The following is a 15,276-nucleotide window of genomic DNA, read 5'->3' on the forward strand; positions in this document are numbered from 1 at the left end:
ATGAACCCTAAACAATTGACATTTAAAAAATAGGTCTCCTATCACCAGTTAACTACACATAAATGAGTTAACCTCCTAATAAAGCAATGTTTTTGTAACAGCAATGATAATTGAACCATATAACTGTAAGCAAATGAAAGCATGTGATAATGAAAGGATGATCATGTGCACATGGTTAATGTTAGGTACATTAACAATCTGTTCAAAGAATGTTTAAAGTGAAAGCATCTGCAGGATTGTGGGTGTGCAATCGTCGCTTTTTGTCCAGTCTATTTTAAAGAGAACTGATCGCACCAGTTGCATTTCCAGGCACGGTTGCTTCGCGCAAGAAAACAGGAGCATGCACGCTTTTTAAACAGAAACATGTGTGCGCGTGTGATTATCCTCTCATTCAGTATTTATCTGCCTTCTTTTGCTCGTGCGGACACAATTATTTTTTTTCTCAGTTGTGCTGCTTTTCAATTCTAAGATCACATTTGCACACATATTAAACCATCCTTAAAGGGTCATGAAACCCTCAGCAGGGTGTTTTTACACCTCTAGTTTGGAAAAAGTCAGTGTCCAGCTCGGTTTACGTGGGAGTGTCGAGGGAGGGAAAGAGGGAAGATTTTGCATAAAAATGGGAGTTTCCATTTGGGCACACGCTGATTTACACAGAGGCAAAACAAACACACAGACGCAGGGGAAAAAGACAGTGACTGTGTTTACATGGACATCAGTAATCAAATTATTTGACAAATTCTTAATTTGTCGACTTTAACTGCAGTTTGGCACTTTCACATTTATTCAGGAACATTCCATGCATGCTCCCCGTGACAAATTAGATATTAGATGCGAGGATGAACAGCTGGAGAGTGTAGTTTTAATGGAATGTTTAATACCGCACAGCGGTACCATGTGTGTATAGACTACAGGGCTCGAAATTGCGACCATTTTGGTCGCATATGCGCCCGAAATTTTATCTATGCGACCATATTATACCATATTAATATTTTTGGGAGCATTTCTGCGAGTGCTTAAAATTGTTGTGTGCGACCAGTTTTTACTGCAAAATGTTCACCACATGCGCGGATTCGGGAGACATTCACGCAGAATGCATCTCTAAGCTCTTTGTTTGCACTTGGAACAGGAAACGCAGCGCTCAGGAATGGTTTTAAACAGTTGTCATGTCATCTTGCTGCAGTAAACAAATCCAAGTCCGTAATGCTTGCCCCGCCTTCGCGCTCTTCTTATTGGCCCACTGCTCTAGCACTGAACGCGAATGATTGGTTAATATCAGCTGTCAATCACTCAGTCAGCGCCTTCTGGCTTCGGATGACAGAGAGCTACTACCGCGGAAAACTAAAGCGCTAAAGATGAGATTGAAGATAAAGCGGACAGATTTAGTTTTAGAAACCATCTAGTTACAAATAATGACACATCTTACTTGTGACCATGTGCTGAATGTTAATCCACCATCTACACTTTTCCAAGAGTAGAAGACTTCTGTTGGCTTCAAGTCCGCTATAAAAAGTCTGTGGGTTGGAGTTTTCAGGTAACTGTTTGCCACATCTAGCACGAGAGCTTCTGTTTAATCCTTCATATAATTGCCAAATGCTGTCCGCCGTGCAAGGGACAGCTATATGTCAAATTTAACATCACGTACACCATCGCAAATGGGCTTACACTAAGTAATTAGTAAATTAATATCGCTAACTTACTCATGAAAAGACCGGTATGGCTATTAACATGACGTATGCATATAATAAGGTACAATATGTGTCAAAAGCATCAGTGCAATATCAGACAGCACTTGTGAGAACAGCACAGTTAACGTTATACCGTTAACAGATTCATTCAAGCAGTGCGTGCAGGGCCGGTGAGCGCGTGTATGCTTTGGTCACTCAGTTATGTTATAAAAATCTATTTTCTTGTAATCACGGGATTTCGTTGAGACATTTTCCTCACGCACGCATATTTATATTATTATTTTTTTGCTTGTTAGTTTGATTAGTGTTGATTTCAAATACAATAAATCTGTTTGTATAAAACTTGTAGTAACGGTGCTCATAATTGGTGGGTGCGACTAAATTTTGGCTGATGCGCCTAAATTTTTAAAGTTAGGAGCACCGGTGCTACCAAGCAAAAAGGTTAATTTCGAGCCCTGGACTATCATGTCACAAAATGCGCCGAAAATCCTACACGACGGTAATGGTTTCATTAAGGTGTTAACATGTTTACATTCGGAGAGCAGCAATTACAGCAGATCTTTGAGTCCAACATATTGTACTATAATATTGCAGTGATATTAACGTTCTGTAAACTTAGTAACTAAATCATTTTGATTAAGGTCTGTCTTTAAAAACTGAAAGAATACTGCTGACGATACGAACTAACTTTGAACCATTTGAATGAACAAACAAAGGCCACTGATCACACACACTTACCAAATCTGAAGAGACAGGACAACCAACAGCAACTGGAGCCACCTCTTTTTAAAAGGAGACGAGCAGCAAATCCAGATTTCATCATTTACAAATGCGAAAAGCTCTCGGGTAAAAATTTTTCTTTACTAACATATTTCTGTGGCGTGTCGTGTGCATTGTAATCCACACGTGAGTCCAGCAGCGCTCTCATAGCGGGCAAATGAAAACAAAACCTTCATTGCAGCACATTAATAAACGCAACACTGATGACCAGTGTCTCCAAATTCTTATTCTTCCACTTGTTTTGGCAACACAACGTGGTGTCTTTCTGCTGTCTGAACACTGTAACGGGTAAAAACAGTCCTCGAAGCTATCATGCATATTAATAAAGTTGCACCGCATACACAATAGAACGCGCTGATTGGTTTGAGCAAAGTCTTTGTCATGAATTAATGCTGCACACTCTGAGACGTCACAATGCACTCGCAAGTACAGACATCCAGTCTCCATGCTGGAATACGCATAAGTATCTAATCGGCGTGACGCAGCTTCAAAAATTAGTTTCAAACAAAAGAACAGTTTGCTCAAAATAACAAAAACAACCAATTTTTACTTTTTAGTGAACATATATGTGTTCTAATAGTGTTTGTAGCAGAATGGGACCCTTTAAGAAAACTACAATTTAAAAATTATTTTCAACCAGCCAGAGTGGCTAGTGGGAGTGGCTGTCTAACCCGCCACAGCTGAAATCTACCTGCATTTAGCAGGTGTTAATTTTAAGCCCTGAGTATAAGTACACTAATAAATACTATTATTATATATTCCTACAGGTCTTTCAAATATGAGGCTTGTACGGACTCATTTTTGTGTACACTGCTACAGACGTGATTCCTCAATTAAACAGCGAACATCTAAATAAAAATGTCAGCCTTAGCTCTTACCATCTCTTCTTTTCGTATTTGTCCTGAAGAAACTCTTTGACTTTCTGAGGCTCTCTGAAGTCTGGGATGGCCAAGTTCCGGTCGTCATAGAGGCCGAGCCATATCTGTTTACATACCTGCATATGCATTGAAACGCAGAGAAAAAATAAGATAATCAGACATCCAAAGAGCAACACCACAAATATGTGCAACAGATTCAAACATATCTGAAGGTTATTAAGGAGATTTCTTTTCCTCAAGGGCAATTAAAGAGAAAACAAACAGCTAGATCCTTCAGTAACTCACTGCCTCATGAAAAGACAAACAAAACAATGCAAAACAATGCAAAACATGATTTCTCAATGATATTTGAGAAATAAACTATTATTGGAGAGTCAAACACACATGATAACATAGCAGATATGTGAAGCTTATGTGGCTTAACAAACCGGACATTAAGTGTGTATGTGTGAAGCCTCTCACAGCACTGAAGACACAAGACACTGCCTTCTTTTAGATATAATCAATGCAGACACACATTTACTTAAACACATCCACACCCTTAAGATAGGGGTAACAGTGGTAGTGGCTCAATCATTATGCATAGAAACAGCAAAGAGTAGACACACATTATCACTTGACACTCAGAGAAGAGCTCGATGACCCTCAAGCCACAATGTATAAAAGACTTTGTGTGTACTGATTCAGCTGCTACATACATGATTCTGTATGGCATACTGACTAAATAGAACACAGTAGTCTATATTTAATATATTCTTAAACGGTATGACTTTTCATACTAGATACTAGACAGTCAAATATATTTTATTTCTCTGGATTTATTATAATTTAATAATTTTTTTGTTTTGTTTTGTTTGATTATTTTTTTTATTAATATTTAAATATATCCATTCCCAAACCCTATAACCCTTACATAGAAGAGAACAAAACATAACTATTGATCACTTTAGTCTACAATTACAAATAAAAAAAATTATAAAATAAATAAAAATAAATAAAATAGGTGACGCAGTGGCGCAGTAGGTAGCACGTTCGCCTCACAGCAAGAAGGTCGCTGGTTCGAGCCTCGGCTCAGTTGGCGTTTCTGTGTGGAGTTTGCATGTTCTCCCTGCATTCGTGTGGGTTTCCTCCGGGTGCTCCGGTTTCCCCCACAGTCCAAAGACATGCAGTACAGGTGAATAAGGCAGGCTAAATTGTCCGTAGTGTATGAGTGTTTGTGAATGAGTGTAAGTGAATGTTTCCCAGAGATGGGTTGCGGCTAGAAGGGCATCCGCTGTATAAGTTGGCGGTTCAAATAAATAAAGCCCCAGACACAAGCAGAAACACTTCCTTTGTATAATTAGCATTTCTTGTGTGTATTGCCTCTTCTTGTTGAATCATTGAATACCTCCTCAATTGTAAGTTGCTTTGGAGAAAAGCATCTGCTAAATTACTAAATGTAACTGTAAACTCAAAAAATTAAAACAATAAATAAAATTAATCTCTGTACAATATTGTCTCAACTGTGCTTTGTTTTCCTATATGGCCCCGTTTACACTGCCAGCTAAATGTGACCCAATTCCGATTTTTTGCTCATTCAGATATTCAGAGATCGGTTTCAGGCCTCCTTCATATGTGGAAATAAATCAGATATAGATCGGATATGTGACGGTTTAATGACAGAAAGAAGAGTGTGGAGATGCCGACGCGGTAAACAACAGAGGAAACACAGAGGAGGAAAGTGGTCAATCACCACAATTTGCTCCCACCAGACCTGAGATCTCACTCGTACCCACAAATTCCTCTGAGTGGAGGAGAACATCATTAAAGCATATAAACCATAAGCGCAAGCTGCGGTGACAGCTCTTTCCCACCTCCGCCTCAAAATCATTTTAAAGTTGGGCGAACTTTGTTTTGTAACTTTTGCTTTTTGTCGCTATTAATATGCACTGCGGGCTACACATAGAACAACTTTATTCTCTCCAACACCAGTGCGCACACAGGCAAAAGCTACGTCTTCAACTACACACACAGCTCAGGGCTATACCATTACATAAACTGCGTGGGGGTAAATCTGGACTAAACCATTCACTGCTTATACTACACTTTGTATATTTCGCACAGCTAAAAACAAGACCATTTCTTTCATCGTAGCTAGTGTGGCACAGATGCTAGAACCTGCCTTTATGCATGCGCGACATGAATTGTATGGCAAGTGTAAGCGCATTATTTGGATATGGGTCACAATTAAAACTACGTGTAAACAGACAGGCAAACAAATCAGATATAGACAACATATCGGAATTGGGCATCAAGAACTGGCAGTGTAAACGGGGCCTATGTGAGAATGAAAAAGTATTTAGAACTATTACCAATTTTACTTGTATGCAAATAAATGTAATTAATAAATAAGTCTTGGTGGTTAGCACTATCACCTCACAGCAAGGTCACTGGCATTACTGTGTGAAGTTTGCATACTCTCCCAGGGTTGGCATGGGTTTACTCGGGGTGCTCCAGTTTCCCCCACAGGCCAATGACATGTGCTAAAGGTGAACTGAATGAAGTAAATTGGCCGTAGTGTAGGAGTGTGAATGAGTGTGTATGGGTTGCAACTAGAAGGGCATCCACTGCGCGTAAAACATATGCAGGATAAATTGACGGTTCAGTCTGCTGTGGCGACCTCTGAAATGGAGACTAAGCAGAAGGAAAATGAGTGAATCAAGGCAGCCTTGGTGAACTTCAGTTACTATTGAAACAAATCTTGCCAACCTTGACATTTTAAATGATAACCTAATCTTGAATTGCTCAAAAATTCATGTCACTTAGTAAGCTAGACAAATGACTGAAGATATGCCAGCATTAACAGTACGCGTGACATGCTCTCGTCGTCAAAAACCAAATGAACAAAGGACCGACAGATGCTGAGAGACTTTAATACACTAAACCTGCTGTGTGATAAGACTGGTTTAAATTGGACCCACATAAAACACTTTCATGAAACAAAGAGCTCGCTCACACAAACGCGCACAGCTCATTCAAGTTCATCATGCTTAAATGGGAGATTATGGCATGCGTGTAATAAGACACAGATCTCGCAAATAGGAGTCTTCTCAGCACGTAACATCATTTCCAGCTCATCCTCGTAAATCAGACCTCACGAGACCTGGGAAAAATCCCAGGAATGTTAAACAGGGATGGAGAAAAGGAGGAGGAAGGGAGATAAAAAAGCGCTCTCATCTTTCTCAGTTAAAAGAAGATCTTAGAGATTCTGAGAGATCTAGACTTAAGAGGAATTTCACCTGCCCTCAAAAATAAGTAGAGTTCACATGAATGTTTTAAATACCAGACAAGTAATTTTAAAGTACAAATTCATTTTTAGTGACTTTTCTTTTATATATGCACCACGATACTCGCTTTAGTTTACTCATGGGATGTTTTTTATCTCAATCTAAAAAGTTTAATTATTTAAGCTTGTGCAAAAAAAGCACAACACATCAAGCATTCTGTGTCATACGGCTTTAATCTTGCGTTTGCATTGACTTTGCATGTAACCTACTTGTGCGAATACTTAATTTCACTTTTTGTGTGCACCCAGCATTACAATTAGGGATGCAACAATTAACTGATTTCACTATTAACTAAGCTATAATTCATCATGGTTAATTAATCGTAAAGGTTTCTTAACACCGCGATTCTGCACGAAACAAAATACCACTCACACTAGATTAACTATGGCTGAGACTACTAACCAAGTTATTCATTTCTAATGGATGTGGATGGTTTGCGCGCCTACTGGGACTGACCCGCATAGTACGACATGCTCAATATTTAAAGGCGCACCTAGTTAAAAGAATGCCGCAAGCTACGTGACAACAAGAAGACCGATCAGCTTCATACTTTGTATGGAATATACACATTTCTACTCCAAAGAGGGAAAGAAGTACGAAATAACAATTATGGTCAAAAGTGACTTTCAGAGTTCAGCAACCTTTGACTACATTTCTTCTATTTTAAAGGAAGATACTTAGCTAATATGCAGCTCAGATTTACATTAGACAAATACTACTTTTAATACTTAATATTTTTAATTATTAATTTATTTGTTTATTTATTTATTGTTCCAACATTTATTTGCAGCGTAAAATTATTACTTATGTTTAAATGTCTTTTTATATATTAAATTTTATATTATTTTCAATTAAAGGATTTTTAAGTCCGAAGAGAAATGGCCTGTTGTTGTTTTTTATCATTATTTTGTGCTGTATTATTTGGTTACTGAGCCGCAATATATAACACTTTAAAATAAGGAGTTTTCATGTGATTTTCTAAACTAGTAGCGTTTTGAAATGAACGAATGCAAAATTATCGTGATAACCATGAACACTCAATCCTTCGCACCGCCCCTGTCATAGCAGCAACCCGCTCGCAAAAAATACACACTCAAGTCTGGTTTACACTACAATGTCTTAGTTTTTAATATGTTTCACCAAGCATGTCTAAAAGACCTCCTTCCACAATATAGCGCTGAAAACGCACATCCTGTGACCACACAAACATACACATACACTCTGCCATGCGCTGCAGCATATGCACAGGTCAGAGCAGGTCTCTCCTCAAGGATGTATTGCTGGATGACGTCTCGCTATAGTTGTTAAACGTGATATTTAATTCAGCTTGTCTTTATCTAACTACTCTTCGGCCTTGAATCTATCAGATAACGTGTCACAGCGTCAGTACACTGCTTCAATCTTTCGCTTTCACGATTATACTTAGTAACTTTAGCGAAAACCTCAGATACTGTTGGTTGGTTACTGTTGGTTGTGCACCCTTTTTACCAACCAAGTTTGTCGACGCCATTATAACGACACAGATCACTCTGCCTATTCATGCCAGAGTCCCGTTAAAAAAAGTGATTGACAGGTGGTAATTTGTGTGTTGCTTATCCTTATTTATTTATGATTTGGTTATGGGTAAAACAAAGACCATGCAGGTCAGGTAGTTGAAACTGTAGTCTATGACACGTTATGAAACGTGTCATAGCCTACAGTTCATAGGCTATGACACAATTCATAACATATAAAACACCTTATGAATTAATTAATTATTCATAAATAATTTAATGCACTGATGACGACATCGTACGATGCCAAATTGGTCGACATCGCCCAACCCTAGTTGACATGTTTTGCAATGTTTGGACAAGAAAAGTGTATTGTAAATTGACAATTAACTGTCTAGCTTCTACAACTTGTCTTTAAACTATTTGACTTGAATTTTATAATAATTTTTGTCCATATCGCCTGGCCCTAAAATTAATTAGTATTTTAGGGTCATTTAATGTAAATCACATGATACTTATTTTTTTTTTAAATGTGCCTGCTAAAAGTATTGTATAAAAAAATACTATACTACAAAATTACATTGAATGACATTTTAGCAGAGGTCTGCTGTAAATAATGATAAAACTGTATAGCAACTTTTAAGATAGAAAGAAATACCAGAAATTTCCCTTATCTTATCATAATATCACGCAACCATAAATCATAAACTCGGTGGCGTCCGGATATCAGCACTAAGAGTCAATAAAACATCATAGCACTTTCGACCATGACATCATCAATTACCTCATTTCCATGCTTCTGTAGAAGTTCTATTTCCTGTTGCGTGAAAGTCGTCATGGAGATGGACTTCACTCTGTGAGGGGGATTCAGGCCACGTCTAAAAGAGACACAAGAGTAACAGGTTAACTGAATAATGGAAAGTGTTGTACATTGACTACAGCGTGAATGAGATTTCCTGCTCCCTCAGTCTGTGACTCTTCATCATTACAAACATGCTTTTAACACACAGATCTAGGACAAGGACAGACTGTTTTGGTGACTGGCCAAGTCTGTGTGCAGCGAGAATTTGTGTGTGTGTGTGTGTGTGTGTGTGTGTGTGTGTGTGTGTGTGTGTGTGTGTGTGTGTGTGTGTGTGTGTGTGTGAGAGGGGGTGGAAGAGCAGGGATAGCGTGTAAAGAGAGAGGTGAGCTAATGCTGCTTTCAGATCGCATTGGAATTACTTTATTTAGGAGAGGAGCACACATTTATGGCACTAGGATGTTGTAATGGGTTTTATTCAAGCCCACACTTTGTGATATCAGAAAAAAATAGATATTTGTTTGGAAATCTTAAACAAGACTTCCATTTATGTGTTTCTAAATATTTTATTAACCGTTTAAGACTGTTAGAAAATAATATGCATCAAGACATATGATACAAAATAGACATGTGGGATAGTTTTCGTCTATTGTAATTGTTGTTTTAATATTGTGTGAGCTGACAGGCCTGTCATTCGCTTGTTATGAAAGCTAAAAGTAAATCTATACACATTATTGTTTTCTATTTTTTAAGAATACATGATAAAGTTGTTGTTAAAAAAATCTGCTGACATAAATGGGACAACATGGCAAAAAAATAAAACATAAAAATACAGTAAAACAATGACCATTTATGTTAAAGCAGAGAGATGCTTTTTAATATTTTTGTGGAAGCTGTGTCTTTTACTTTTAGTAAGTTAAACGGGTCATTAATAATTATTATTTCATAACAAGTGTTAGAGCTGCACAATTTATTGAAATAGATTGCGATCTTGATTCGACCCCCTAGACCCCTAGAATTATGAAGATTATGATGTCATCACTTTAGTGTGAATTAACAACCAGGACATCATAAAATCTGTTCAAGTCCATTATTCCAAGCCTTTAGAGAATGTAGCATTTAAACCAACAGCAAACCAACACAGAATCCAAATATTATTGTTGTTTTTACCATATGTTTGAGAATAACAACAATAATATCCATCTCATATTATTTCTTGATTTTACATCCACAGAAAATCGTGATCTTCATTTTAAGCAACAAAAAAATTCATTCTCATTTTAGCCAGAATCCTGCAGCTCTAAAGGGGCAATATATATTGCATCACCGAACGATTGAGGTCACGTCCATGTGTTGTGCGATAAGTCGACATATTGATTATTGTGATAAGCCTAAACCTCACAAATAAAAAACACAAGCACGTCACAATAAGAACTAAAAGTACAAACGATGATGAATCATCTAATGGTCCAAAGTCTTTAAATGAATCTGCGCTTGTGTGTTTACTCCACAGCCTCATGATCTTTGAACACTTGATCTCCGAATGCCCAAGAGCAATGTAAACATGTGTAAGAGCTGCCCATTAGAAAGCCTGTTTCCTTCCTGTATTTACCCTGTTAGCTTGCTCGGATTTGCTCTCTAGGGATCCGAACGCATGTACTGCAGGGAAGCCACCTCTCATTTCGCTTACACATCCGTTTTCTCATTTCCACCCCTGATCTCTTCCTTTCTCTTTCATCGAACAAAGTCATTTGCAGCTAATAACTAACAGGAAGTTCATTGAGGCAGTTAAAGAAGCGGTAGATTTGTAGAACATGTTCATTTATTGGTGAACTATACCTTTAAGAAACTCTCTTACACCAGTTTCCATGCCAGTGGGATAGGAGATTACATTAATACATGTATAAGTATGGAAAAGACATTTAGCGCAGTCCCTCTGTTCTGAAACGGGTGACAGTTCATTTGACACCTGAGCCGCAACAGATGTTCAAAACACCACACGCATAAACACACCCCCTCGAAACCCTCAAAAGGCGCATGCAGACAGACAAACATGCCACTTCTGCACTAACAACTGTTGCCTGTTTGCATGTGGGAATGGAAGTGAGCTGGTAAATTTCCCTCAAAGCAATTTTCCACCTCTGAGGACGCCACCTGTAACTTCCTTTGCATTGTATAGTGTTTGTGTGTGTGTGTATGCACGTATCTCTATGCATAAATGAGGCCTTCAGTGATAAATTCTGAAGGGCATGAACAGAAAGGGCTTGGTAAGATTAGAACAGGTGCTAAATTATTCACACGACCTGCTGCGGGCCATTGGCACAGGGTTGGGATTCTGTAACTGCGGCCCCTAAGAACCATTCGACTTCGACAAATGTTAAACTTCCAGAAGCCGAACGTCTACATCTTACAAACTACTTATTTAAAATGAGTTGAAACATCACAAATCAAAAGGGAACAACTTAATCTTGTTTAAACAACTTAAAATCGTAAAAAGTGTATATTAAGTAACTTTATTGATGATGGTGCCTAAGGCGTAGTGGTGAGTGCGTTGATACATGCACTAACGTGCTCACAACCTATGCTGATCCTTCCACTCTTTCTGCTCCCCATGATTTCCTGTCAATACTCTCTACTGTCCTATTCATTAAAGGTGAAAAATAATAATAAAAAGGTAACTTAATTTATTCGTGTTGGGAGGACATGAAGGAATTGTGTGTAACCCAGGGTTTTTTACAGTGTGAGAAAACTTTTAAATCATTACACCAGGAATAGTTTCTCAGTAGGCTAATAGTATAACCTTTGATTATTATGCAAATGTGTAATGAATATGGAATTAATTCACTTGGAAGCTGCTTAAAATTCAAGGTGACTCAAAGGACATCTCACTGCAGAGGAAGTGCCCTGAAGTAACCTAAAGTTCCTTGCTTAAAAACAAAATGGTCAAATTGTGAATTTATATACATAAACAAGTGGATGACTCTCTATCACACACACACACACACACAACATAAACCATTGGCTAAAGCAGACTCGTGTGTTTTTTGTTTTAAAACGGTTTTAGAATGAAACTTAGATTCAGGAAAATGATCTCAGTCTACAATATAGACACAATAAAGATACTGGAAAAAACTGACATTGCGAAATATTTTTTATAAAATTGTTGCAAATTTATTAAAAATAAAAAACCTGAAAAATCAAATGTATGCAAGTATTCACAGCCTTTACTCAATACTTTGTTGAGGCACCTTTGGCAGCAGTTACAGCCTCAAGTCTTTTTAAATATGATGCCACAAGCTTGGCACATCTGTCTGTGCGGGTTTTTGCCCATTCCTCTTTACAGTACCTCTTAAGCTCTACCAGGTTGGATGGGAAGCGACTGTGTACAGCCATTTTCAGATCTCTCCAGAGATGTTCAATAGGATTTAAGTCTGGGCTTTGGCTGGGCCACTCAAGGACATTCAGCGAGTTGTTGTGGAGCCACTTCAATGATATTTTGGTGGTGTGCTTTGGGTCATTGTCCTGCTGAAAGATGAATGCCTTCGTTTACAAAAGGGTCTATTATGAAACTAAACAAGATTTTACAAACTAAAACCTGTTCATTTTCGTAACAGTCCATTTTTGTGGATCAAAAATCCTTTTTGAAAACTTGAGAATTTTGAAAACTACTGCAACGACTACAATTACTACAACTACTATGACGACTACTACTATGACTACAACAACTACAAATACTATGACTACGATGACAATTACTACTACAACAACTACATTTACGACAACTACAACTACTGACAAATACAACTACGACAACTATAACTACTACTACTACTACAAGTACAACAACTACTACAACTACTATGACAACAACTACGACAACTACAACTACTACTACTACAACAACAACAACTACTATGACTTCGACAACTGCTACAACTACTACGACAACTACAACTACTACGAAAACAACTACTACTACTACTACAACTACTACAACAACTACTACGATTTCGACAACTGCTACAACTACTACTACTACTACGACAACAACTACTACGAAAACAACTACAACTACGACAAATACAACTACGACAACTATAACTACTACTACTACTACAAGTACAACTACTACGACAACAACTACGACAACTACAACTACTACTACAACAACAACTACATCAACTACTGCGACTTCGACAACTGCTACAACTACTACTACTACGACAACTACAACTACTACGAAAACAACTACAACTACTACTACTACTACTACTACTACTACAACAACAACAACAACAACTACTACGATTTCGACAACTGCTACAACTACTACTACGACAACAACTACAACTACTATGACAAATACAACTACGACAACTATAACTACTACTACTACTACTACAAGTACAACAACTACTACGACAATTACAACTACTACTACTACTACTACTACTACTACTACTACTACAACAACAACAACAACAACTACAACAACTACTACGAAAACAACTACTACGAAAACAACTACTACGAAAACAACTACAACTACTACTATGACAAATACAACTATAACTACTACTACTACTACTACTACTACAAGTACAACAACTACTACAACTACTACGACAACTACTACAACAACAACAACAACAACAACTACTACTACGACAACTACAACTACTACGAAAACAACTACTACTACTACAACAACAACAACAACTACAACAACTACTACTACGATTTCGACAACTGCTACAACTACTACTACGACGACAACAACTACTACAAAAACAACTACAACTACTACTATGACAACTACAACTACTACATTAACCCCCAATACTGATCCTTGAGACAGTCTAGAAAGATCCCTGCCAAATGTCATACATTAATATTTTAACACTCAAAATGAGTAAAGTCCCTTTTTGTATTCAATTGAAGAAAAGAAAATCTGAACTGATGAAGATCAGAAAATTCTGACAGAATTTTTATAATTGGTTGAACTTAGTGACGTTACAAGCTTGAATTGGCCTGAAGAAGAAAAGTAAATTATATGAAATAAAACTGCACACATATTTATATTCAATCTCATGAACTGACTGCACTAAATAGGGATCCACCTCAAAGTCAGTGAATTGTCCCTTGTTGCCTGGCCTGCATTCTATATAAAAAAAGCAACCTCTCAAGCCATGCAGCAAAAAGCACGACACACTTTACTGATGAAGACCTAAACAAAAGGCTCAAAGAGCCAGCACATCAGCAACTGGCCAATCATAAACAGTTCATTTATGATGCCATTGTGGGGTGGTGCTTGCAGATGTCCAATGGCATGTGAATCAGCCCAAGATATGAGAAGAAAATGAGTCACTAGGACAAATGAACATTTGCTGGATGAGGATTTAGGACACCACTAGATGGATTTACACCAATATCGGGCGCCACTGCCAAATGAACGACCCTGACACACAAACATGAGGGGAAACACAGGCCTGTTCCCACGTGTGCTGGGTTACTTGCATTTGCTAAAAGGGGTTTTATTTGACTAAACAGTTCAAAAGAGCATCAATGTTTTGTAATAATGTTTGAGGTGAAAAGTGAGCTAACATAGCCCAAGGCCAGAGCTTAACCTTAGTGTAGCATGTGAGAAAACCACTTCAGGTGGTGAGAAGCTCTGGCATCAACTTCACACTCCGGCTGAGCTTGCAGATGCCGCATATGGTTTCAGTGATGAGAAAAGCCATGAGTTTGAGGTGAGAATTACTGGTTGTATTGGGGTTTTGAGAGGTATGATGGCCTGAACAGGTGGATTGATGAAAATGGGTCAGAAACTGGGCGAGAGGTCACAACAATAACGTATGGCAAACATAGGAGAAGAGAAACACGCACATAAGTTCTGTGAAGCTTGTGGGTGTGTCAGAGTTTACTCAACACTCTAGGTCCTCTTAAGAAATCACTGCCAGCTAAAATGCTGAAACTTCCTCTGAACTCATACGTCAGTGCAAGACATCATCGACAACCACAAAAAATTCAGACATAGCATGCATGTCTAAAGGTCTTTAGATGCACATCCTTTCAAAGGATAGGTAAATATTTTGATCATTCATATAAAAGAAACAATGTAAATTAATATAAAAAGTTAATTGTTAGATTAAATAATATCTAATATAATAATATAAAATCAAATAATTATAAAATTACTGACACAGAAAATTGATTAAATAAGATTAAAACAACTAAATCAAATGGACTTAAATAAAAAACAATTATTAATAAGATTTTTAAAATTCAAATTTAGAAAAATAAATACATCAA

At 37.6% G+C, this 15,276-nt stretch overlaps 2 protein-coding genes across 8 annotated transcripts in view; one reads left to right on the forward strand and one right to left on the reverse strand.

Annotated features, from left to right (window-relative positions):
- Positions 1-14,702, forward strand: part of LOC141377888 (uncharacterized) — a 111,390-nt gene extending 96,688 nt beyond the window's left edge. The window contains exon 2 of the mRNA XM_087284478.1: positions 12,364-14,702. Within this exon, the coding sequence (XP_087140604.1) occupies positions 12,662-13,810 (1,149 nt within the window). The 5' untranslated portion in view covers positions 12,364-12,661 and the 3' untranslated portion in view covers positions 13,811-14,702. The remainder of the gene's footprint in view (positions 1-12,363) is intronic.
- agfg1a (ArfGAP with FG repeats 1a) overlaps positions 1-15,276 on the reverse strand; it is a 56,090-nt gene that overhangs the window by 22,294 nt on the left and 18,520 nt on the right. For all 7 annotated transcript variants that reach the window (XM_087282475.1, XM_087282474.1, XM_087282473.1 and 4 more), the window contains 2 exon segments: positions 8,950-9,043; positions 3,347-3,462 (listed from right to left, as the gene is read on the reverse strand). In XM_087282475.1, coding sequence (XP_087138601.1) covers positions 3,347-3,462; positions 8,950-9,043 — 210 coding nt within the window.

The sequence above is a fragment of the Danio rerio genome, chromosome 15, assembly GCF_052040795.2.
Source record: "Danio rerio strain M-AB ecotype USA chromosome 15, GRCz13ab, whole genome shotgun sequence".
NCBI lineage: Eukaryota > Metazoa > Chordata > Actinopteri > Cypriniformes > Danionidae > Danio > Danio rerio.